Below are 25,509 nucleotides of genomic sequence, written 5' to 3' on the forward strand. Positions count from 1 at the left end.
TTTGTGAGTTACTTTACTTTTTCACTTCAAAGAAAACCCTTGACTCCATTAGAACTTCTTTAAGTATATTCCAAGAAACTTTGAAGGAGCTTTTTTTTGTTTGTTTGTAAATTACATGTGATTGCTCATATACATCACACTGCTGTGTTACTCTTCTTCTAGGAAGAGACTTCTAGTAGAGTTGGGATAAAAGAATGCTGCATAGCTGACAGTAGAATTTAGTTTATATAATTGTTTTGGAATGTATAGTGAGCTAACCATTGTTACCTTTGTTAGTAAGTTTGGATTCTGAAGGTACACTTCTTTTCTTTCAGAGAATGCACTACAAGCATTCTCTATGACTTGGGAAATAATTACAAAAAGGAAGAGCAAAACAATGCCAATATTCAGGAGATCTATCTCCCCCAAAGAATGGATTTAGATCAGTCAAAAAGGTTGTATGAACCATTAAGCTTTAAAATATATCAATGATTTTGGATTTTAAAAAAAGCCTCCACATCAAATGCTTTAGACTATAAGGCATATTTTGCTCATATGTTCTCTTCAAAACATGATTTACAGCTCTGCCTTCATTACATCTGCTTCATACCTTTCCTTGATGACGCTAACCTTAGTAGAGACAGCACAACTCTTGTAACACTGATGAGAACCTAGTTATTCCAGGTGACTCATAAGCACCAAAAAGTGCCTGACAGTCAAATTCAAACACACCTGCCTTGTAGCATAAGAACAAGATGAGGTATTCTTTAAAAATCCAAATATTAACACTTTGGATAAGTGTTTAAAATAATAATTTAATTATTGCAGACTCACCTTGCATTTCTAAGATTGGCTGTTGTCAAATTAGTTAATGCTGTCACTACAACTTCTTTTAGTTCTTCATTATCACTGCTTAGCAACTTTACTAGCTGAGGAATCCCTTTGAAAGAAATAATTATATATATGAACATTTAAATAAGCCATAGCAATCTGCAAAATTATAATATTCTCCTTATAAACAGAAAAAACACAAATTCATATTTCATCCTTTCCCACCATACTTACCCTGGAGTCCAAGGACACATTTACTGTCTATATTCTCACACATGGCAGAAATGGCTTGGGAAGCAGCAATTTTAACATCATCATTGTTAGTTTCCAAAAGCCTTAGGAGAAATGTCTCAACCTCTTCCCAATGTAAGATTTTTCGTATTTCAGCTTTAAATGAGAAATAACAACAGCATTAATCTGCATTTGTTTTCTAAATCAGTAAAGGACATTAATTTGATTTAATTTAGTTGTTGGAAATATTTTGGTAACAGAGGCACCAGCCACTAAGAAATATGCACAAAGGACCTGAGCCAAATCCCATCACAGAACATTCTGAGTTGGAAGGGATGCACAAGGATCATCCAAAATCCAGCTCCTGGATTAGGCTTCATTGAACTCTGAACCAAGCCCAAATAATGACTATTAACCACAGTATACATAGCCCAACAGAATGCAAAGTTTGTTCTCTGCAAGACTTTAAAACCACAGAGTGTATACAGGCTTGATGGAAACAGCTTTTCCAACACAACAGATCATACTTATTCAGGATTGTGCAGAACTTCAGTTTATGCTAACAAAGTCCAAGTGTATAAAACTGAAGAACATACCAGTAAATGTACAATTGAACTTGGTGAAATATCACTCAATGTATTAAAATAGCCAAAAATAGGCAAGGAGTAGTACAAAGAAAATTTTCTGCCCACTTTGCAGAGAATTTGAATTTTACAGTTTAGCACTGCTGACCTACACTGCACTGACCAGCAGCAGCTGTAGAAGGACAGAGATGTTCCTCCCTCTGCACAAGTAACAACACACAGCACCCATGAAGTACCTACAGACATCTGTATGTAGATACCAACAAACTGATAAACTCCCTCATCTCAAAACTGATGAGACCAGAAATGCAGGTATTTGCTAGAAAGATCCCTGAAAGAAACTTTCTCATGCAGAAAGGCACTGGAGAGCACGGAAACTCTACAAGGAGAGAGAATAGACATTTAACCATATGCATAATTTAAACTGGACTAATTACATGCTGAAAGTTATATCGACATAGTAGAATTTGGAAAGTATTAAAGAATTTCAGGGACTGAAAATTCAGTGGGACTTCAAAATATTTAGAAATTTTACCACTGCATTCTACCATTCTGAGGGATCACTCCCTTGTTTGGATTGCTGTCCCCCCCCAAAAAAAAATTAAAGGGGAAAAAATATTTTAAGTATTATTTTAGATAGATCTGAATCTGTAGTGAATAAAAGTAAACAAATACAAGTCCACAAAGTCAATGAAAAGCAAAGCAAGTTTGATCAAAAATGTAATAGAGCAGAAATTACTCAAAGCATGGAGATGAGACAGGTGCAGCCGATTTCTCCTCTTCAGCTCAGTTTTAAACTCTTTTAGAACCCTCAGATACACAAATGAAATCTCAAAACAAAGATGCAACAAATAAAACAGGGAGGATTTTAAGTATCAGCAGAACTTTGGCCACAAGCTTGATGCATATCAGCCAGCTCTCAAGAGAAGGCCTCATTGGGATGAGAGACTGTTTTGACAAGTTGTCAAGTGTGTTGCTGGCCTGCTGCTTGCCAAGGTAGTCCATAATCCCTAATAATGATCTCCAGAGGTTCTTCATGCCTCAGTAATTTGTTTATTCTACAGCAAGTTACTTATTTGTTTACAGATTTTCTTTTAAATTATTCTTGCTTTTAAAAGCACCTATGATGATGGGTAAGCATTTATTTTAAAGACAATTTATGCCTATACGAAATAATAATATGAATAAATAATTTGAATGACTGAAAACAGTAATTAAAATACTTTAAACAGAAAAAGAATTTTATAATAACAAAGTCATCTTGAAATTGAACTTACAATATAGAGTATGGATGTATATTTAGGTAGTTAGATCAATGAAAATTATTAATATTTCAATATCCAAGTGCCAATTCTACCTAAGGATTGAACATTTTCTGCTGATCCTCTCTCTGTGTGCATGAGTTGTTTCCTTTGTGTCCTTTACTACAGACTAGAAAGATTGCACAACTGAAAAGCATAGTTTATACTGAAGTACTTCGGACGTCAGTGCCAACACCAATTTTACAGTGATTAATTTCTTGACCCCTAAATTATTTGAATACATTGATTTAACATGAAGGAAAATAAAGCATACACAACTCCAAAAGAGTTTGTAGTATCTACCATTCAGTCCAGATTTTAATGCACTGACCTGATGGTGAGACAACCTTTATTTTTCAATATATTTTCCTATTTCTCCCTCTTACCCCGAAATCATGATCTGAATTCTACTGATTACTTTTCAGGTCACTGTCATCACCTTATGTAATTATTTATACAATTTTCAAATGGAAAAAGTTAATGCTAAATAGTATCATGACCTCCCACTGATCTTGAGCTAACTGAGATAAACAAAGATCTGTATTATGAATTGCCTTTGTTATTCAGGACACAGAGCATGTTTAGTGTGCTTCCCTTTGAGCATGAGATGCACTGAGATACACAGAAAGAATGTGGAGAGCTTCAAACCAGAAGTTTGGCTTAGCACAGAGTGATCACCACTTTCCCCATATACACTCCACAGCATTTTGTTGTGGCTGGTGTGTCTGGCATTGTCAGGGGAAAATCAGGCTCTCCTTAATCAACAGCCCAGATAATCCACTCACAGACATTCAATAATTTATAGCATTAGATTATAATTTAGCATTCTGAATTGACTGCATTATTTGGTGGGCAAGGCAAGAATTACAGTACAATTCACCAGTGTAATTCTGAGCAAACAAAACAAAATTATCAATAAATTAATATAATAAATTCAAAATTATGTTAGAGAACAAAAAAAAAAATTCAGAGACAAGGGCATAATGATTATGTATAGAAATATGATCCATTTTAATGTACTTAAACAGAGAAGCATCCTAAAGATGCTATTTAAAGCTGAATATCATGTTTATACTGTGTAATTTATTCTGATACTGAGAATAACTCTTAAGGGATATATATATATTTCTTATAACAACAACACCAAGTTACAAGAGTCCCTTTCCAAAGGGTTGAAAGGGACATAAAACAAAAATGCTTGCTATGATCACATCTATCAGGAAAAAAAAACCCAATCCAAAACCAAATTCCATCTGTCAACAATAATAATTTCAAAACCAGATACTGCTGTATACTCAGCTGCCAGGATTAAAAAAAAAAAACAGCTAGATACATGTTCTGTCATGGCAAAAGTAGGTTTTTCATTCCAATGAAAAGCAGTATTTTTTTACCCAAGTATACAGGAAATGTTGGTAAATTGCAATCATGATTATCAAGCCTGAAGAATGTGGGTATAGCTATTGCAAATTTAATGAAAAAGTCACTAGAGAACTAAGAGCTGTGTTGTCTTATACTGGATTCAAATCAAGGCAAGTACTAGTATAGTATATGCTAGTGTTGCATTTTGGATAGGCTGTTTAGTATGCTTACAACCACAATCCAATCAAAGAACTGAAAATATTTCTGTTTTCTTTTTGCACTTGGGCTGTTTCTTATAATGGCCTTTTCTTTTCACTGCAAGGCTGACTTTAGACCAGTATCTCTGGGTAGCTGAAAAATTTTCAGTGCTTTTGGGGACTACATTGAGCAGCAATTTTACTGGACTGTGTTTTCCACTGCACCAGGACAAGAAGTTTCCTGTTGTCTAACTGGGTGTCACCAAAATTCCACAGCTTGAAAGCAAATATTTTAAATCTCCTTTTGATGTATTTTCCTAGCTTGCTGCATCCATACTAACTGTCATAGGCTGAAGAAGAGAGCAAACCTTTATAATGAAACCTCATTGACTCCATTTGTAAAGAAGCATGACAAGAAGATGCATCTTCACTGACGGTAACATCCCATGATATAAGATCACAGGCAGTACTGTAATATATTATCTGTGGTTCTTGCAACCGTGCTTTAAAAATGTGCTCAGACATGCTTCTACTAACAGCTGCTAAAATATTAGGCCACAAAAACTGAAAAAAAAGTGTGAAAGAGGAAAAGAAGGCTATGGTTATTTGAAAATAAATATGATAAAGGAGGAAGACGCAGTAGAAAGCAGTGGGAGCAAGTATAAATCTGCTTAGCATACAACTTACAAGCCTGTCACAGGACTATAAAAATGATACTGACAGTCCTAAGTAGCGTAATAAAATAACAACACAGAAAATACACAAAGAAAATACTGACATAAGAAGGTCCCTTTCTGCCTTTGATAACTGAACATTAATGAAAACAATTTTCAGTGACTTGACAAGCTTCTAACAGATAATGATAAAAGCAAAGAAAAATCTACAGAATGCTCGGACATTCTTTCTGTGTATCATTTTCAATCCAAATAATTACAAATATTCAGGATATCAAACTAAGCAAGGTGAGAAAAGAATCAGAAAGATAGCATGGGGAGAGATGAAAGGAGGTCTGAAATATGGCAGAAAGGAGAGATTATTTTATCCATGTATTAAAGTAAATGACCTATTTTTAAAATACACATAAAGCCATGATTCAACCACAAGGTGCCAGAATTATGAATGAAATATTTAAATTCTACTGTCATAAAAGTCCCTTGACAGAAGTAAAATCTATAGTCAGAAGTATGTTATTAGTTACATTGCATTTTGTTATACAACACTACTTGGCACGTTGCAACTCAGTAGCCAATGTATGGAAGGAATTTCAAATGTAGTTTGATTAAAAGAGCATCCTTGTGGGCATAAATAATGAGCATGTTCTGCCTAATTCAGAATTCCTCAGTGAATTAAAGAAAAGTATACGAAAAAGAACTATAGGATGAATAATTATAAAAAGATTACAATGAAACTATTTAACTCCCCTGGGAATAATAATCTGCAAGCCATTTGAAAGGTTTCCTTTCATGCCTCTGTTAAAGGAATTTGTATTTGAAATTGCCTGACATTTAGAAGAGCAGTTGAATGCAAAAGGAAGTCAGCTTGCAATGAAGTCTTAACAGATAGAGGCAGAAATAGTGCCAGCAAAGGTGGCTTAAGATGGCAATCAGCTGGCATCACTAAATAAAAGACAGGGATCATATTTTCAGAGGTCCATTTTCCTTTGAGGACATAATTTTACAAGACCATTATAAAATAAAATAATAAAAATAAATTGAAAATAAAATGAGGCAAAACCATAACATTTTAAAATATATATAGATATAAAACCTCCTAGCATTCAATTGCTGCTCTGATTGGCAAGATTCATCACTGTAATTAATTCTTGCCAGTGCTTTCTTCAACACAAGTACTACCCTCAACCAGAGAAGATGACCTCATTCTCGATAAAAATTTACTTCATAAACAATTTCATGTCTATGGATTGTTGAAAAGTCACATACAGTCATAAGCTGCATTGGTAATTGCCTTTGCTGCATTCTTCTGAATATCAGGAACAGTAGAGACTTTTAAAAATGAAAGTAGTTTTTGAATGCCTCCTGTCAGCTGAATCTGTTGCAGAGTATGCACATCCTCGAGGCAATTTCCCAACACAGCAAGAGTTTCGACATGTAGATCGTTGAGTTCCTAATTAAAAAAAAAAAAAATTAAAGCAAAAAACCCAAACAACCTTGAAATCAGGACTAAAATATCTTAGGCTTTTAAGTTTGTAAGATAATTGTTGCAACTTTCTTTTGGACAGTTTATTCATACAGCAAAGTACACATTTAAAAATACATATTTTCATATAATTTATTTGATGATGACTCTAGGATTCAATACAATTTATTAAAAATAGTAAAACTCCCAGAAGTTTTTAATTTACATCAAAGTGGGCTAGACAGGTACTCCGAATGTGCCTGTGATCTTAAAAAACTTCACTAGTATCTCTGTGCATTATATTTCCCACTGTGACATCTGAACCCAGGTAGTCCTCTGATTCTCATAATAACAGAAACAATGCTAGTAAATTGTGTCTAAAGCCATTTTATAAAGTAAACTTAATTCAAAAACTGAATAATAAACATTTTGGGAAATGTCTTTGCTTCTTTTCTTAGATATCCTAAATTATCCTATTTCTATCAAAGTTCCCTACAACTAAGTAAATCTTTATTCTTATATCTCTCTTCCATAAAGTAAGTATTATTTCTCAGTAGTAATACAAGCATCAGCACCAAGAACAAAAAAAAATCTTAAGGCAAGTAAACCATACATTGTTTTCCAGTATATTCAGAAGGCAATCTAATCCCTTATATTCTTCCAGTAATATCCTGGTTTCTCTGTCTTTGCTAATTACTTCTAAGGTTTGAAGGGCCAAGGACTGAATGACTGGATATTCAGATTCCAGTAGTCCCAGCAAGGGTGGAATTACATTCAGTTCCCGAACTGCAGCACGGTTTTGAAAATCCTGCAGTAAAATAGTCCAACAAAGAATGTTAGTGATAGAGAATATAACAATACATCAATTTCTCACTTTGCAGAAAGAACACCAAAAATCTGAATTCAGATATTAAACAATGAGTCAATACTGCAGAGCTTCCAGTTCTGCAGACTTCTTTCTTTTAAGTTAAGAATCAAACTGAATATAATCAAGCCCCAGAAACCTGAAATTCTAGAGGTTTTCTGCATGACTGACATACTCACCACAAAATCTAGTCCTGTGTAAAAAACCCTATTCACTCTTTATTTTACCATGTTTGCCTCAACATAAATGTTTCTTTGAGAAAGTTTTTAAATTTAGTTTCACCATTTTTATTTACCTCAGTGGGAGGAAAACAGTATTTTGCACTCTGCTGTGGTTGCCTGGTTATATCTTCTTTTGTTTTAGTAATTATAAAATGACAATTTAAAATTTCAACTTTAAACAGTGAATGTGCAGCTTAATAAAAAGACAGTAGTTGATTATATTAAAAAAGAAAATAAATAAATAAATTACAATTTGCTTTTAAATAGCTTATTGCACATGTGCAGCATGCAATTATCCTTATCAATATAAGCAAGCACCAGGTGCAGTTATCCAGATATACCCTGCAACAAAGACAGCGAGATAGTAAAAAAGGAGAAAGAGTAAAATGTGATTCTGAATAGACATGCTCTGATGCCCCAAAAGAGATAGAGTTATAAACTGAATTCATTACTGAATTGATTCGCTTAAGCCATGGGAAAGAACTGCCACACAAATGCACCATTCTTTTGCTAAGCAGCATATGGATGACATTAGTGGAAGTAGCCAATAACGAATCTATTCCTCCCAGTATGGAAAGTAGCTGTTGACAGCATTCACCTATCATTAAAAGATGTTCCAAATTGTGCTATGGACTTGCTGGTCAAAACAAGAAACAATGCAATTGGTAGTTCTTTAATTTACAGGGTGATTCCAGCCTTTTGGATAGACAGATTACAACTCTCATTACTAAGATTAACATTTTTCAACTAAGACAGAAGGCAAATTGTTATTTAGTTTTAAAAATCGGAACCTCCTACTGATTTTACTTTTACTGCAGTACAGCACAGACAACTGCATTAAGTTTAACAGAATTAAAAACAGCTCTATTCATAACCAATTTAACATTTAGAGACTCAGGTGCAAGGACTCAATATTTCAAAAACATTCACAAACACTGTGGAGTAAAGGGAGCAAATATTTTAAAATTACTAAACCCCATAGAGAATGTCAGGGGTAGGGGTGCAAATGCTTATCTGCCTCTGAAGTTTAACACAACAAACAAGAGCAAACTTTACCTGTACCAAAAGGTAGATACACTCAAGTGAATTCTTCGTAACATCAGGATCAGGGCTACCTAACAGTCTGATAAGTGGTTCTAACCCACCTTGCTCAAATATTTTTACTTTAGTAGTATATTCAACAGCCATATATGCTAGACAAAGAGTAGCAAACTCATGGATAACTACATCTTCTGTGGGGAAAAAAAAATAAACATTTTGATTAAGTTTTATTCAGCACAGAATATTTTCACTAATCCAATAGAGAATTAATTTTCATTTAAAGCATTATTTGAAATCAATAAACAATAGTTGTTAACCATACCCAATATGTCCATACTTGTTCCATCTGTACAACACAAAACACTACTCAGTGAGCTACAGAGCTACTCCTATAAAAGCACTTACCTATTAAACATGTACTAAGAAATATAATTTTACAAGATAGATTTTATTTAATTGTCTGATAAAATGGCAATCATAAATTATTTCTGACTGTACTTTTGTACAAGGAATGAATACTATAAGGTACCTTCTGGAGCCAGCTGTGATATAAGTGAATTAGTGACGTCCAGTTCCCTCAGTAACTTCCTCACATCATCTACGATGAAGAAAATACAAATATCAAGTCATTTGTTTGGCAGTCTTAGCTGAGTAAGGAAACAGAATCTTCTCCAAGCAAAATGTACTTATGGTTATTCCCTGAGTGACAAAAAGACCTGACTGGGAAAGACACACAAGTTAGACCAAGATCATAATGGGCCCAGAAAAAAAAGCAGAGACTTTCAAGTTGCAGATGACATTCTATGACATTTGATACACATGAAGTTCCTCTATATTTCATTGAAACTCTATTCAAAATACTTCCATCTAGCAAGTACTGATTAAATATTGCATGATTTTAGCTGCCAAAGAAGTCATACCCTGATAGTTAAAATTATTTGTGGTTAAAATTATCAAATTAAAAGCAATCCTTCTGTTGTTTAGTTTTCAAGCCATCACTTTGCAATTTTGTGCTGATGCCAGCCCACACAGCAAATGGAAAACATGAATTACACAGGTCTTACTAAAATCACAGTAAAGTCTTTCAGATTGCATTTCTAATGTTGTCAATGGCAAAGTAGCAAAACCTCAACCCTTGGATAGAAAAATTGAGTAATATTTTTTGGGACAGACTTCATGTGATCCTACAGGGCTGTGTTGTTATTATCAACATATTCAACATGTTGAAATGTGAGGAAAAAAAAAGGTATGAGTTTAATTTACTTCTAAATAAAAAAACAATTAAGATGTGAATATAAATGGGAGATATTTGTTCATTCAAATCCATGTTTGTGCAGCACCACTGACAATATGCTAATGCTGAATTAAAAGTAATCTAAGAGGGCAAGGTCCAGTGCAGCATGACAAGCAGCTGATGAAAAGACTGAGAGTGTGGTTGGGATATCCTCGTGGAAGACAACTGGGTAAGACATTCACCAAATTAAGACCTGTTTAATTACATTAATCAGATACAGGTCTATAAAGCACTATAAAATAACAGCCACTGAAACTCAACCTTACATCACTTTAGTCTGGGCATCAATATAGGATTTTTTCACATGATCAACCTCTTGTTTTGATGACCACACACTGAAAAATAGTAAAACCTCGAGACTCTTACTATTAGAAGCCATGATGCCAACTACCATGACGGCATTTCTGCGTACAAGTGGATCTTCGTGTGAGAGGAGCTTATACAGATGTTCCAATGCTCCAAGACCAAGAAGTGTCACCTTGTTTTCATCACCTGAAAAGGAACTGGGTTAAAAGCCCAAGAAAAAGGCCAGCAACCTCACAGCTCTAATGAATCTAGGTAAAACCACTACCAATCTTTTATTGAACAGCAGAACCAAAGAACAGAGGCCTGACAGCTCCTTTGAAGATCATCTGATTTACACCCCTAATAAATATGTGTCAGATAGTTTAAGGATTAATAGTATCTCAGATTAATTCACATTTTTCAAGCAAAGGATGCTTCTGTCTATTGGACACTCCACTCAGTTGTTGGAGAAAAATGGAAGTGGAAGTACAAAGGAAAGCTTCCTACTTAGCAAAGTATAGGTGAATAGTATCAGGTGAATACTCTACACCTGATAAAATTCAGGTGAATATGCATTTTATTTTCCTCCTCTCTTGCCTCCCAATTGCATTTTTCCCAACATAACAGTTCACTGATTCTGTGAATCTTTACTATTCCTCAAGGGAAGCAACTACCAGGATTTGCATCATTAATTCCTACCTGAGATTTCTAGCACCTGAGAATGAAGTGTTTTGTAGCTGAATAGGTGCTGGACATGCAAAGAACAGAGTAGTTTAGTGTGATGACAGCTTTCTGTTCCTGCTCACACAAAACACACACAAGCCCCAAGAAACAAAATCGCAATTCTACTCCTATTCTCAGTTCCCACAACATTTTCTAATGAACCGTGCCTGCCCTTCCTGGCTACAAGTGAGAAATGTGAGAGGAAACTGGAGATCTGTGCTCATTCTCAGGCCAAGACATGCTTAAAATGGAGAAGGTATTATTTATTATGGGACTTTATTTACCAGCAACACTCCAAAAAATAGATTAAGTGCAATTAATTAACTGAAAACAACCCCTTCTCTTGTGCCACACCACAAAGTTAGAGTCTACTCTTCTGGAAGATTACGGGAATATCTACATTAATAATTTAAAGGATTATTCTTTTAAACATAAAAGACATAACACATCTGTCCTTCTGCAGTGTGACATATTTTGCTGTGGACAGGAGGGAAGGAGCCAGCAAGAGCTTATGGTTCATGGCTGTCTCCCTACAGTCCACATTCTCTCTTCACATATTCAGAATTCAATCTCATGCCCTCAACCAAGCTTGCCATATTAAGCAGAACCTAAATATCTTTCAGAACCCAGTGACCCCTAGCCAGCTGTCAAAGACTTCAGCCATTCTCACAACTTCATCAGTGTTGGTAATTTACATCAGTTTAATAATCAGCATATAAATGCATAATTTTTAAAGAAAACACAAATGAAATGGAAATTAAAATTAAACCAGATTAATCAGAGCAAGAATACCACCAGTGCATACCAATGTGAGTGGCTAACATTGAATAACATGGAATAAGTAGCAGACAACTTAGGAAATTATGTGCTACATAAATTTTAGCCTTTGTTATACAGCTGTTTGTCTCCTGAGCACCTTGAACATGATGTTTAGCTATAGATTATACAGGAACCTTTGGAAGATTTGGAATCTTGGAGACTTGTTAGATTCCCAGCTCATACAGAAATACGCTTGATAAGGGAGGCTGAGCAGCCTCCAATGAATCACCTGTACAGAAACACCAACACAACAACTTTGTGTCAAAATAACTGAAAAAGGCTAAGAGGTTCTTGTCATTGAAAACTGAAGTTTAAAATTACTACACTGGTACAGATGTTTCAAACTCCAACATAAAAATAGAATTATTTATCAGCTGCAGATCTGTTGCTTATAAAAACCTCTATCTATCTTATATTAAAATGAGCTCTATTAAACAGTAAACATAAAAATCTCCAACAAAATTATGAAAGTTTCCTTCATGCAAACTACAAGACTTCTTTATTACTGCAACTACAGGTTGGATAGACATTTCAAAAAAACTCCCCCAAACTTCAACAGATGCCTTTGAGGAGAAAGTAAGATTTCAATGCTAGGAAATGAAACAACTATCAAAATATAAGCACCGCAAAACAAAGCCTATGGCAAAAATACTAACCTTTTGATGCAAATTTATATAGAGCATCACATGCTTTGGCCAAAACTTCATTTTCAGGAGAACTAAGCATTAGCACAACTGTTGCTGGTGTTTTGCTTTCAATCATTAAAGGATCAAACTAAAAACAAAACAAAAAAAAAGGAATAGAAAAGTTTGATTTATACTGAGTCTTCCTGTGTGCTGCAGTAGACTCCCACATTTCATTTAAAATAAAATAAAATCTTGTTTGATATCTACACTGATTAAGAAATATTAATGAGTCACTGTTTCCTTGGAAAAGTCAATTTTTGAAAAATTAGAAAGAATAATTGACTTCCAAATAAATCCAACTATGATTTCATCACATATGAGGATTTTGGGAAAACCTTCATGCTTCCCTGCAAATCTAGAAATTTTTGAAGGTAACAAGCTATGTAGTTGTTATACATGTAAGAGCATTCTGAGACTTCAGAACCAGACATGAGAAGTTTTTTTGAGCAGCTGTACACAGAGCCCGTGGACTCAGCAGGTGTACAAGGAAGAGGATTTCGTTACTCTGTGGCAATATCATTTTGCTGCTGCTTACAAAATAAAAGAACACTTTCTGTGCCTTTGTCAGCTCAGTTCACCAGCTCACCATGATCCTGTACTAGATGAAGGACTTCCAAGATACAATTCCTGCTCACCCAGCTAGAAATGATACAAAGGTTTCATTTCCATTTCTGAGCTCCCTCATGCAGAAAGAAACCTTCCAACAAATCGGACAGTTTTCACCCTCTTAATAGACTCCTTAGGACTAACATCACTTCAGCAAGGGAATCCTCTAAAAAAGCGTTTTGTTTCCTAAGAAGACTCAAGGAATTCTGAAAATTCTACTTATTAAAAAGTTTTAAGCTTCCTTGAATTTAAACTAAATGTTTAGCATGGTTTGTATCCTCACACTTCAGGCTTATACAGTATCTGTGTTACATACAGAAACTACTAGATACTGGAGTCATGCAGTTTTTCAAAAACAATGTGTTTAAAATATAGCAGACTATAAGATAGCAATACAAATTAATTTTAAATGTTATTACAATATATATACATACATGTTTACAAATGTCAATCATTTGATTTACTTCATTGAAAAAGCTTCTAATAGCTACAACAGAGGCACATGTATACTATTTATACATTGATCTAATACCAAAGTCAGCACTGCATTGCTCCATTTTCAGCATTTCTCATGTTTACAAGTAATTGTATGAACCCCAACTCAATGAAAATTCCTGGGATTTAATGACAGGTTGGCACATGAGCAGAGTGAAATTAGTCTAATCTCTACCCATTTGATTAGGCATTATATTTGCTATTACTGTATGCAATATTCAATAGGAACTTTCCTATTAAAAGCACTTTTGTGCTTAAAACGCAGTAAAAATAGTCACTGAAATAAATGTATCTTTAAGAATCAGAGGCCTGAGCAAGTGAGGGATTAAGGAAGAATTTCTTTAATGTGTGGTGACTGTGCACTGGAACAGGTTGCCCAGAGAGGCTGTGGAGTCTCCCTCACTGGAGCTATCCAAGAACCACAGGATGCAATCCTGTGCCATGTGCTCTGGGATGACCCTGCTGGAACAGGGAGGTTGGACCAGATGCCCACTGTGGTCCCTTTCCACTCTGTGATTTGCTGGGAGGTAATGCTGTTCATCAAAACTATCATAGAACTGCTTATGACTTCTCCTTATCATTATGTTAGCATAGCTAGTGTTCCACCTTTTTTTTTAATCCAAGGCTTGCATCTAAATCTTCATACATTATTGCAGATTCTTCCTGCAATGGCACATACAGCATATTATATGTGCTAGAATAAAATATTTGAAGTTACAAACAACCTTGAATTAAACACAGAAATTTAACTAATTTATAAGCAACAACATTTCTATCATTCCATTTGTATTAAGAAAATAGCAAGTTAAATGAAAAAGAAAGCTATAATGTGTCTTTGATCTTGGCTTCTGTGTATGTTTGACCTCAAAGCCATTAGCAACTGAAGAGCATTTGGGGTTTGGTTCTGGTTTGGAATTTTTTTGTTTGTTTGTTTGCTTGTTTTGGTTTTTTATTTGTTTCTGTTAGGGATTTTTTTAGGGGGGAGGGGGGGTGTTTTGTTTTTCATTTTTGGGGTGTTTTTTACTTCCATGAACTTAATTTAGTTGAAATGAAATGTAATACAAAATATGTCTCCAGTCAGACCAAAGATCCACCTAGTCCCACATCCTGTTTCTGACAAGGGCCAAGTAATAGGTGTGGGCAAGCAGACGATTAAATTTTACTTATATTCCCTCTCAGATACCAGCTCTGCAACCCAGAGAACTGGAGAATCTAGTGATTTTATCTGTGTTCAAAAAGTCCAGGAAAAATTTGCTACGTAATTTTTGAAACCATCTGTATTTTAACACTCTTAATATTCTGAGACACAAGTATCACAGTTAAATATTCATAAAATAACTGTGCCTCTTCTTTGTTTTAAAAATACCACCTGATAATTTTATTTATCCTCCACAGTTCATTCACTATAAGAAAAAGTTAAATAAATTACACTCATTTGCTTTCGCTGTATATTTATCATTTCAGAGGTTTCTATGATATTCCTCTTCACAGTGATTCCTTCTGAGAATGAAGAAACTGACTCCCTTTGATCTCTCCTAAAACAGAGATCACCCTGTCTGTTCTTATGGTCTTTCTTAGTTCATTCTTTGTTCATTCTGTTGTCTTCTTATAGTTCAGCTCTACCTTTTTGGGATGGGAACACCAGAACTGTTAATGGCATTCATGTGCATGTACAGGGAATTTCCTAGTAATATGATGTTTTGTCTTTTATTTCTGGAACTTGAAATTTTGTACTTATTCACTTTCTCCTACTTAGGAACTAGATGCCATTTTCATGAAAATATCCACATTAATTCTGGTACACTGGAAGACAGCTGCAGAACAAAAATTCCATGACTGGCAATTTCTCCCCATTACGACATCTGAACAATAACTTGTTTTCTCACCTTCACTTCGTATTTTATAACCAGACATTATTGCTACAAGAGTAATTGCTTTTTACCTGCTCATCTTTATGAGAGTGAAAAGCCTGGTCTGAAAACTTTTGGAAAAGCTAAGCAACTGTACCAATTAGAATACCATTATCCCAAAAATACCCCTCTACTTGAAAGAATTCAAGTAGATTTCATAGCTCAAACTCTCCTCTACACAAGCACTAATGATTCTTCCCCATTACTATCATATTTATCCATGGGTTTGGTTTTGTTTTTTTCAAGAACTATTTCTACCAATTAACACAGCACAGAAGATAAACTTCATGTAATTATTGCTATATTTCCTTTCAAAAGCACAATTTTCTACCATCCATTCTTCCAGTACCACATTTTCTGATGTTAGCTATTTTTCATTTAGCACAAGACCCGGGCAAACACTATTTATTCCAACGTGGGCAATTTTATCACATTTATTTTAGGGATTACCACATTGCTTTCTCTTTTGACAGAAAAATAAGTAATTTTGCTTTTCTTTCATGACTGCAATCACCTAATAGTGTTTCCCCTAAGAAGTTTCTTGCATCTAGTCAATTTGAAAAAGCTTTACTGCAGTTTTTGCATCTCTCCCAAAATATTTTGATGCAGGGTGACAGTGCTTTTATTTCTCATTTGGGAGTGGAAGCATTTTTTTGTTTTCTCATTTGGATGAAAATCCCACACTTTGAAGGATGCATTTATCTGCTAATTATTCTATTGTTTAATCATGCTGGTTTTTCTTTTTTTTAATCCCTTATATTTGATTTAAGGTCAGTTTTAACCTTTCACCTCTCATAGAATCTTCAGAAGCACTACAGATATCTTCACTACTCTTAGTCCCTTTACCTAGAAAACCAGATTTTAGTAGATACCTAGATATGCTAATTATTTCAGTTCTGTGAGTGTCTGATCTCCTAACAATAAACCCCAAGATATTCACTGAATCACAAATAGTTGGTATTAGAAGGCACCTCCAAAGATGATCTGGTCCAGCTGCTCTGACCAGAGCAGGGTGAGCTAGAGCTCTGGGCTAGTGCACAGTCTGATTTTGAGTAACCCCAAGGATGGAGACTCCACAAGCTCCCTGGACAACCTATGCCATGCTCCATCATTGTTAAGGCAAAAGAAGAATTTTTTTCCTTATGCTTAAATGGAAACCTCCTGCATTTCCCTTTGTGCCTACTGCCTCTCATCTTTTCACAGGGCACCACTGAGAAGAGCCTGGCTTGATTTCTTTACTTCTTCCCATCAGTAAGTTTCACACTTACAAGACTCCTCCAAACCTTCTCTCAAGACCAAGCAGTCCCAACTGTCAATCTCTCCTCCTGAGACAAATGCTCCAAGACTTTGTTCCACTAAGGCCTCATCTCTCTCGTACCAGAGAATGCAGAACAGAACACAGCACTCCAGGTGTGGCCTCACTCACCAAAACTGAGTGAAACACAAGAGTCCCCTCTCCCAGGTTGCTGGCAACACTCTGCCTAATGCCCAGGATTTTGTCAGCTTTCTTTGTTCCAAGTTCCCATTTCTGGTTCATGTCCACCAGAATCACCAGGTTCTTTCCTGTAAAGCTGCTTTCCAGCTGGTCTTCACCCAGTCTCTACCGGATATTCTTCCCCCAGGTGCAGGACTTAGCCATTTCCCTTTATTGAACTTAATTAAATTCCCAATTTCCTATTCCTCTAGGAAATTGTTGAGGTCCCCCTGAATGGCTGCACAACCATCTGGTCAGTCAATCACTCCTCTTAATTTTGTATCTTCTGCAAACTTGCTGGGTGTGCACTCTGTCCCATCATTCAGGTCACTAAGGAAGAGGTTGAACAGTATCTGCTCCAGGATCACCCCCTGGAGCACAACACGAGTGCCTGGCCTCTAACAGGATCTCATGAGGCTGATCACAACCTTCTGAGCCTGTCAGTTCAGCTACCTTTTGGTTCATTCACACTGTCTGTTTATCTCTTCTGCTCTTCACCAGTTTACCTATGAGGATGTTACAAGAGGCAGTTTGAAAGCCTCACTAAAGTCAAGTCAAATTAATATTTAGGCGTTAATCAAAAGAAGATGTTTATGTGGGGACAATTTCAGGAGCTGACTGGGCCAATTCATACATTCCACTTTTTTTAACATCAGTCTTGTGAATTAAGCCTTTCTCAGAAATACTCAGGTATCTATAGCTTTCTTTAAGTGATAACACTTCAATATTTTCTCCAGGGATAATCTCAGGCTCCCCTTTCAATATCCATGACCTAGCTGATGATCAAATAATAGTATTGTCTAGACCAACCTAATGTAGATATCATGTGAAAAGTCCCTATCAATCTATGTCAAAGCTAGCATATTTTATCTGCCTGAATTGCTGTCTTAGGTCATTCATATAGAGATAGTGGCTCAAAGCAAAGTTTTTCTTCTTGGAGACCAATTCTTAGAACAGAGAATACTAAAAGACAAATTAGGAAAGGTAGTGAAAACAGAGACCTCAGGAATACTTCCTGAAACATATAAGCAGTGGCTAGGCTAAGAGATGTGTTTCCCACCTGTTCCTAGAAATCTATAAAAAATTAGTGGTCATCTGCAGTACCATATATTCTCAGAGCATTCCACATGCACAAAGGCCTTCTTTTATAAGCCCGTCTACATTATCTCAAGGCTTCTTTTCTTGGACTTGACATTTTCATAAACAGATTATCAATCACAAGATAATAGCTAATACATCTTTTATTTTGTCTGCATCTCATTTCCTGCCATCTGAAACACCCAGGTGAAATTTAAAGTTTTCAGATTTGATTTTACTTAATCATTATGAACAAAATTCTTATTATGGTAAGATTTTCTTCATTAATAGTTAAAATTATCTATTTCCATGTTTAATACTGTCCTGATATGACACATTTCTCCTGCTACAACTGCCAGAATAGACATGCTAGGCTGAAGTACAAAAAGGGTAAAAACTAAGCCAAAAGCTGTAGATGCCATCTGGAATTCACTCTTTCCAATTCATTCCTTTTGATAGTTTTACTGACTTTGTCTGTGTATTCACAGGTTATTGTAGTACCTAGCACGCTGTACCACCATTTTCTCTGGAAAATCTAATTGTATATTTGGGATATAGAAATTGTGGTGCTGCATCTACTGATTTTCTAGCTATTTACTTCAGCTCCTCTGTATGACTTTAATGTGTTGCCCTGCCCTTCAAACCTTTTCTTAGGCTGCAAAGATACTTAGTCTTAATTTCTCAGGCCTGTTTGAATTAGACTCATCCACATACACCTTCTTTGTGAGTATATTCTTTATACAGATAGAAGTTATGTTGAGGTTTTATGCAATTTCCTTTCATAAGGATTTATTATTGATTGGAGGTTATGAATTACATTTGTAATATTCACCTTTCCACAGAACAGCTGGGTAAACCTGATGTCAACTGCTATGTCTCAGGGACATCATGACCATTGGATATTACTGTCTTAGTCAAAACTATATATGCTTATTTAATATTGAAATTGCAATGTAGTTTCTGCTGACTTTTCTGTGACTTTGAAAAAGCTCTTGCAGTACTACAACTCTTTACACATAAATCCACTGGGTTTTTTAAACAGTGTAAAGAACTTGGCATTTAGTGGGACTCACTGAAGGAGTGGGACTCCCTCTGTGGGACTCATTGAGGTCCCTATTTTCATTAATTTTCTTGTTATTTGACACAGAGTTGATACTGTACTCTTTTCAATGTTCTATATTTCCTCTACTTCTTTCTGAAGAAAACAACTAAACATTAAAAACTAGCTGTGTTTCAAACAATTGTCTTTTTGGGAGCCTCTTTGTACCTTGTGAATTTACAGAAATTCTTGAAAAGTGTGCTAGTATCAGACCCTTAACCTCCACCTTTTGAAAAAAAAAAAGTCTCTCTATCACCATTATTCTATATTGGGCTACAGCTTCTCTACTTTTCACTCTACTTCCAATGACAACAGAAAAACCTAAACTGCTTCTTAAGACTGTACATATTTGCAAAAGAGACAGAGTATGTAGTATTATTCAAAATATTTGTCAAATTTTGTGTTCTGTAAAAAAACACAGATCTATCTAGGCTTTTAACTCTTTCATCCTTAAAGAAAGAGAATGTATTCACAGTTAAAAAGACAGGCAGATTTCAGGTTGCTCTTCTCCATTCTCCTTTGATTTTTACAAAGAGAAAGCTAACACTGTTCTTCAAATAAAAAGAAGCCAGGATTGTTTCATACATAACTGTTTGCAATGCCTGCCAAAGACAACAATCTCTACAAAGAGCTACACATGCCCAGTCACTCTGGTTTGTATGCTGTCCAAGAAAAGCAGAAACAGAGACATCTTTAAAAGCCATTTTTAGAATAATGTGGGTAAACTGGGAGAATAAGGAACTATGTAAGGACGGTAGAGCTGGGCCTGTAATTGTGTAATGTTTATTTTATAGCACATAGCAGTTTATAAACTTACCACATCCTTGGGTGGAGACTCTGTTTCCTTCTTTACTTTTTTACCCATTCTAAAAACAAACAAACAAACAAAAATAAAAGCAGGCAAACAAACTCTCTTTTGTGTTTTAGGAACCAGTTTACCAGTAATTCAGGGAACCTTTTAAGACAGACTTTCTTATTCATTTGACCCTCCAAATCAGTCTGAAAATTTCTTTGACTTAGTAATTTCTATAGAGAAAGTAGTCCTTCTTTCTAACATTTGTACACATTTGGTAAAATACATCTGTCAACAATATATATAGCTAAAAACTCAGTACAGGCTGAGGCTGTAATGTGGTACAAATACACAGAATATCCCTTTCTGTAAATTAGTTTTATTTGCATCTATAAATCATATACGAACTTGAAAGTCCCTTTAGGGCATTTCCCCATGTTTGTCTATACATTCTATGTTGTCAAACATTCCATACAACTGCAGAATGTACAAATCAGTTCTACCTTGAAAACATGGCTCAAATACAATTTGAATTCTATGTTCATATTTCACAGGAGACAAAAATCAGGTCTGCAGGTATTAAGAAACAGTTCTGCACAGTATAAATGTCATTGATTTTTAAAAAGTTACATTTATTTACACAAAGTCCAGCTTGTCTTATTAATTTTTCTTTTTGTATCAGCACACGTGCACATAACCAAGAAGACCTCCTCAGCTGCATCTAATAGCAGCTTCTGAAGCATATGGATGTAATACCTCATGTGGACCTAATTTCATGTAGCTTGCAAAACTTCAGCAGAGCCTTCCAGTTGAGGTACAGGCAAAAGTAAAGGGCAACATGAGCCACTAGCATAGAACATAACTCAAGTTACGGCAAACTTAAGTTTGTTTTAACACTGTGTAAAAGTGAAATGTGCACCGCTAGTACCCCTTGTTAATTGCTTGGTTATTTCTCAAAGGGAGACCACACATTCACCCTCAGCCAGAGTTTATTGAAATCCTACCTCTGCTATAAGAGATTATTTTCTAGTGCAGCATGAGATGTAACCTGGGTGCTTATTTGTTGTTTTAAACAAAAATTTCAAGCTGTTCTTGAATTTTCCAGTACTGCTCCTCTACCAATCTCTGCAAATAAATTAACACAGCACTAATGAAAGCAGTTGATAAAGCACATCCTAAAAACAGATATGAAATTTCAAACTTCATAGGCAGGTCACTAATTACAATTTTGAGAGGAAGATCCACACAGCCAAAGACTTTTCAGCTCTAATCTGCTTTATCCTTTTGCATCTGTACACACACACACATGAAATGCACACACATAAATTCAGTGTGTCAGAAAGCACAGCTTTGGCCAGAGACAAATTAATTTATATAAGAAAAAGCATAAGGACAATTTACTGACAGTATATTCAACAGGTGTGATGGACATACTACCTTCTGATTTATGCAGTCACTGTAGAAAGAAAGACTCATGCACAGATGCAAGAACCAAATTTAGATGGACATTCAGGAAATCTGCGTTATTTAGACTGTGCTGATTCCGGTATGGAGATATGGACACATACTCAGAATCATTCGGTTCAGCTCAATTCATTTCAGATATAAATTAAGCTGCAGTCATAAAAGGCAATTTTAATTCTGAGTGAGTTTAATTAAGTTTAAACCAACTAATTTTATAAGTTAATTAATGCAAAATTATTTATAATGTTATATAATTAATGTTCTCAGATTCAAATTATATATATTTCAAGACCAAGAATAACTGAGGCTTTTAATGGCAAATATTTCTTCACTCTGTATAAATACATCCAATTTCTGAGCATATTTTAAAGAAACTTTTACATATTTCTCAGTGTTCAGAAATATTTGGTTCCTTAAAAAATTTCATTTAAAAACAAGCAGTGTGATTTGTAGCAACAAGCAGAGAGAACAGGTCGATTACTTTACTCTCAGTTATGCCACTCAGTCTGTTTCTTCGGTGCAGTTACTAATCTAAGTTTCAATACATTCTGCCATCAAACGTTGGTGTGAGCTTTGTTTCCATAAACCTCTCTGTATTCAGTGGTCATTCTCTGACTTGAGGGAATGATGGACATGGAATTCTTTGGCTTACTGATAATTAAAAATGTGTCTTCTGCATTGAACTGTAATTATCACAGACAATCAATGTGTGCAGGTATTGAAAGGCTACTGACCCATAAAAGAGCTTCTTTATTCAAATCCCTTTCTCTCCAAGATAACTGCATGCTGTCTTTTTCTCAGTAGGTTCTCAGTTAACCAATCTAAATATTTAGAATTTGGACAACAATTGTAGTAGGGCTTAAATTTTTATACCTATAAAATTCTGGCTTAATGTTCCCTGTAAAACTTATTTTAAAAATGAAAATTATTCACTAGTAATTACATATACATGTAATTAAATTAATTAATTCCTGGAAAAAACTTGCTGTTCATGGTTTGGATGGGTTAACACTTTGCCTGGAGGAGACTCAGGGGGACCTTACTGCTCTCTGCAACTGCCTGAAAGGAGGGTGCACCAAGGTGGGGGCTGGTGTCTTCTTCCACATAACAAGGATTACAGCAAGAGAAAATGGCCTCAAGTTGTGCCAGGGCTGGTTTAGATTGGATATTAGGAAATATTTATTCACCAAAAGGATTGTAAGCATTGGAACAGGCCGCCCAGGGAAGTGCTTGAGCCACCTGTCCTGGAGGTATTAAGACAGTTGGTGCTCAGGGACATGGCTTAGTAGTGGGCTGGGCAGTGTTAGGTTAAGAGTTGGACTTGTTCTAAAAGGTCTTTTCCAAACTAAACGATTCTGTGTTTCTAAATTTTAAAGACAAAATAATATTCTCATTTGAGTAATATCCTCTACTTCATGTCCTGCACATTTCTGAATCATAGGAGCATGCCCTTTCTACATATGTTTTTTGAGATTAAAGGGTTGATTGTTTTAAATCATGTAGAGCTAGAGGTAATAAAGTACTTTGACCTAACAGATGTAGCCAATACATAGCCAAGCAATCCATGAAGTTATCATTCCATGCTACTTCCTGTCCTTCACCTGGAATTTATTGCCTCAGTGGTAGACAACCTAGCCTGCTTTTCCTTCTCCAAACCAGTTTTAGTGCAGTGGTGCAATCAGGTGGTGTCTCTCAAGCAGCAGGACAGTCATTATGTCTAACTAAACCCTCATTCCAAAACCACAATCCCCAAAGCTCTCCCTCAGCTCTGGCTATTCTTAGTGCCTTAGCTCAGTAGGCAGTTCCCTGTTTCACTCTGAACTTCATTAGCTTTCCCACAGGACCAGAACCACTCCAGTATGAGCATCCTAAGTTAAACCCATATCCAGAATCCATGAGTAGTGTCCATTAAACAAAACTAAGTATCAGCACTAAAGTTAATCACTCTGCTTGATAATTGATGGAGATCTAGTCAACATATTCAATAGCTCTTAAGGCAGATTCATCTTAAAGCAGGTACCTAAAATGGAATAGCACCTTAAAAGTAACTTTTTCCTTGGACCAAGACCAGAGTCTGGAGTTGTTAGCTCATGTATTTACATTGACATTGAAGTTTGTGAGCTAAGTTTATTACCCCATTTCTCCACATGAATCCACATGCCAGGCTAGGTCTGGCAGACACTATCATAGCAGACTGAACACCAGCAGAACCAGGCATATAAAAAAACACAGCCACCTTGTCTTTTTTGCAATGGCTGCAGGAACAGGCACACCACCAGTTATATCTCTATGACCAGAAAAATCTGCCTGTGAGTGGAAAATGATTTTGCAGAAGGTCACAAATGCAGATTTTTTGGTTCAAAGTGGAAGCCTCTAACTTCTAAACTATTTTATCAGGAACTGGCATCTCTGCCATGTCAAATAAAATACAGAAAATTTATTTAGTTTTTGGAAGAGTTGCTGCAGATTCCTGCTCAGAGGAGCAGACTCCAAGTACTAGATCATAAGATAATGGTGGCCCTGATCCCTGTACTTATTTATTTTTACTGTGACGCTTTAATGTGAATAGTTGTTTTTCTCAGTCTCTTAGATTGCAAATTTGAGATATCCACTTATATCTAGTCACTACACTTTTTATTTTTTAAAAATACAAGATGATGGCTAGCAAGTGAGCTTTAACAAAGAAAGAATCTATAAATTGTACTTTGAAATATGAGGAAATATTTCTGATTGTTTTTCTGTTTGAAATATTGAAGTCTTATAAATACTTCCTTTACCCTGTTAGAGTCCTGTTGCATACACCTAAAGAACATAGTATTTCCTGGGTTTAAATCAGACAATGCACTTAAAAAACACTTCCTGTTCCATTTGCATCTTCTGTTTTCTAAAACCTTAAATAACAGCTGCAACAATCTAGGACCCTGCACATAGTGTGAGAGCTGAGTCGAAGAACAGGAATAAGTCAGAGGCACTGCCAGCAGTGGAACTTACCTCTTAGTCAAGGAATCAAAGGTCTGGGCTCAGAGCAATTACCCCTGTGGAAAAGCAATGCAAGGAGAAGGATTTAGAAATAGCTTCTAACCAGTTGTTTATTACATGATCCACTTTCAAATTAACAGTCCAATTCTTAAAGATAGTCTCAATCTGTGTTAGTACAACCTAGCCACGATTTTCAGGTTCTTACTGAAAATGATGCACAAGTGAGACTCTTTTTGCCTTACAGGTGATAATTTCATCATGTCAATTTAGTTGAGCAAATTTAATTGAAGTATAGCTGTTTATTTTTGTCTCAGAGAAAGTATTATTTTTTCTTATGATAACAGTGAAAATTGCCTATAAATCCGTCATTATCATTGATTATTCCAACTGATTTTTGTATGGACATTCTAGTACTGCTGCCCTCCAATGGAATCAAAAGATAATCATATCATCAGCAGACAATCTCACTCCTTTCTTGAGTCCATAAAACAATATGTCCTCTGTATATCAGCCTTAATATCCTCATCATTCTCAGATAGCTTCACCTTAACTAAGAGAATAATGTGGAATAGTCTTGAAACTCCTTTCCTTCTCCAAAATTCTCCTTTCATCTTTTTTTCTGCCCAAATCCTTAAATATGGATCAATAGACTTCCCTTTCCCTGTGTTGTCATGACAGTGCAAGCATTACCACACTATTAAAAAACTTGGCTTCATATAATAAGAGAGTTAAAAAGAGATAGCAGGTCCAATTTAATATTCAGTTCCTGCAGATATAGATATTTGTGCCATATGAAAATAATACATTATATGGGAGACCAATTAAGTCAAGGCCTTTGAATTTACCCACTGTTTTATCTGTGTGCATGTGTATATTTGTTGAAAAAATGATGAGGAAGTTCCACCTGAATGAGGAAAAGCTTCTTTACTCTGCAGGTGATCAAGCACCGGAACAGATTGTCCAGAGAGGGTGTGGAGTCTCCCTCACTGGAGAGATTTAAGAACCATCTGGATGCAATCCTGTGCAATGTGCTCTGGGATGGCCTTGCTTGAGCAGGGAG

The 25,509-nt window shown here is 35.6% G+C and overlaps 1 protein-coding gene across 1 annotated transcript in view; it reads right to left on the reverse strand.

Annotated features, from left to right (window-relative positions):
* The window catches only part of ARMC3 (armadillo repeat containing 3), a 61,825-nt gene that overhangs the window by 30,448 nt on the left and 5,868 nt on the right, over positions 1 to 25,509 (reverse strand). Inside the window, exons 2-11 of the mRNA XM_059477873.1 lie at positions 24,462 to 24,505; positions 20,031 to 20,079; positions 12,523 to 12,640; positions 10,406 to 10,531; positions 9,275 to 9,343; positions 8,761 to 8,936; positions 7,232 to 7,426; positions 6,423 to 6,606; positions 1,045 to 1,197; positions 814 to 919 (exon numbers count right to left, since the gene is read on the reverse strand). Coding sequence (XP_059333856.1) covers positions 814 to 919; positions 1,045 to 1,197; positions 6,423 to 6,606; positions 7,232 to 7,426; positions 8,761 to 8,936; positions 9,275 to 9,343; positions 10,406 to 10,531; positions 12,523 to 12,640; positions 20,031 to 20,078 — 1,175 coding nt within the window. The 5' untranslated portion in view covers position 20,079; positions 24,462 to 24,505. The remainder of the gene's footprint in view (positions 1 to 813; positions 920 to 1,044; positions 1,198 to 6,422; positions 6,607 to 7,231; positions 7,427 to 8,760; positions 8,937 to 9,274; positions 9,344 to 10,405; positions 10,532 to 12,522; positions 12,641 to 20,030; positions 20,080 to 24,461; positions 24,506 to 25,509) is intronic.

Source organism: Ammospiza nelsoni, chromosome 1 (genome assembly GCF_027579445.1).
Source record: "Ammospiza nelsoni isolate bAmmNel1 chromosome 1, bAmmNel1.pri, whole genome shotgun sequence".
Classification (NCBI taxonomy): Eukaryota; Metazoa; Chordata; class Aves; order Passeriformes; family Passerellidae; genus Ammospiza; species Ammospiza nelsoni.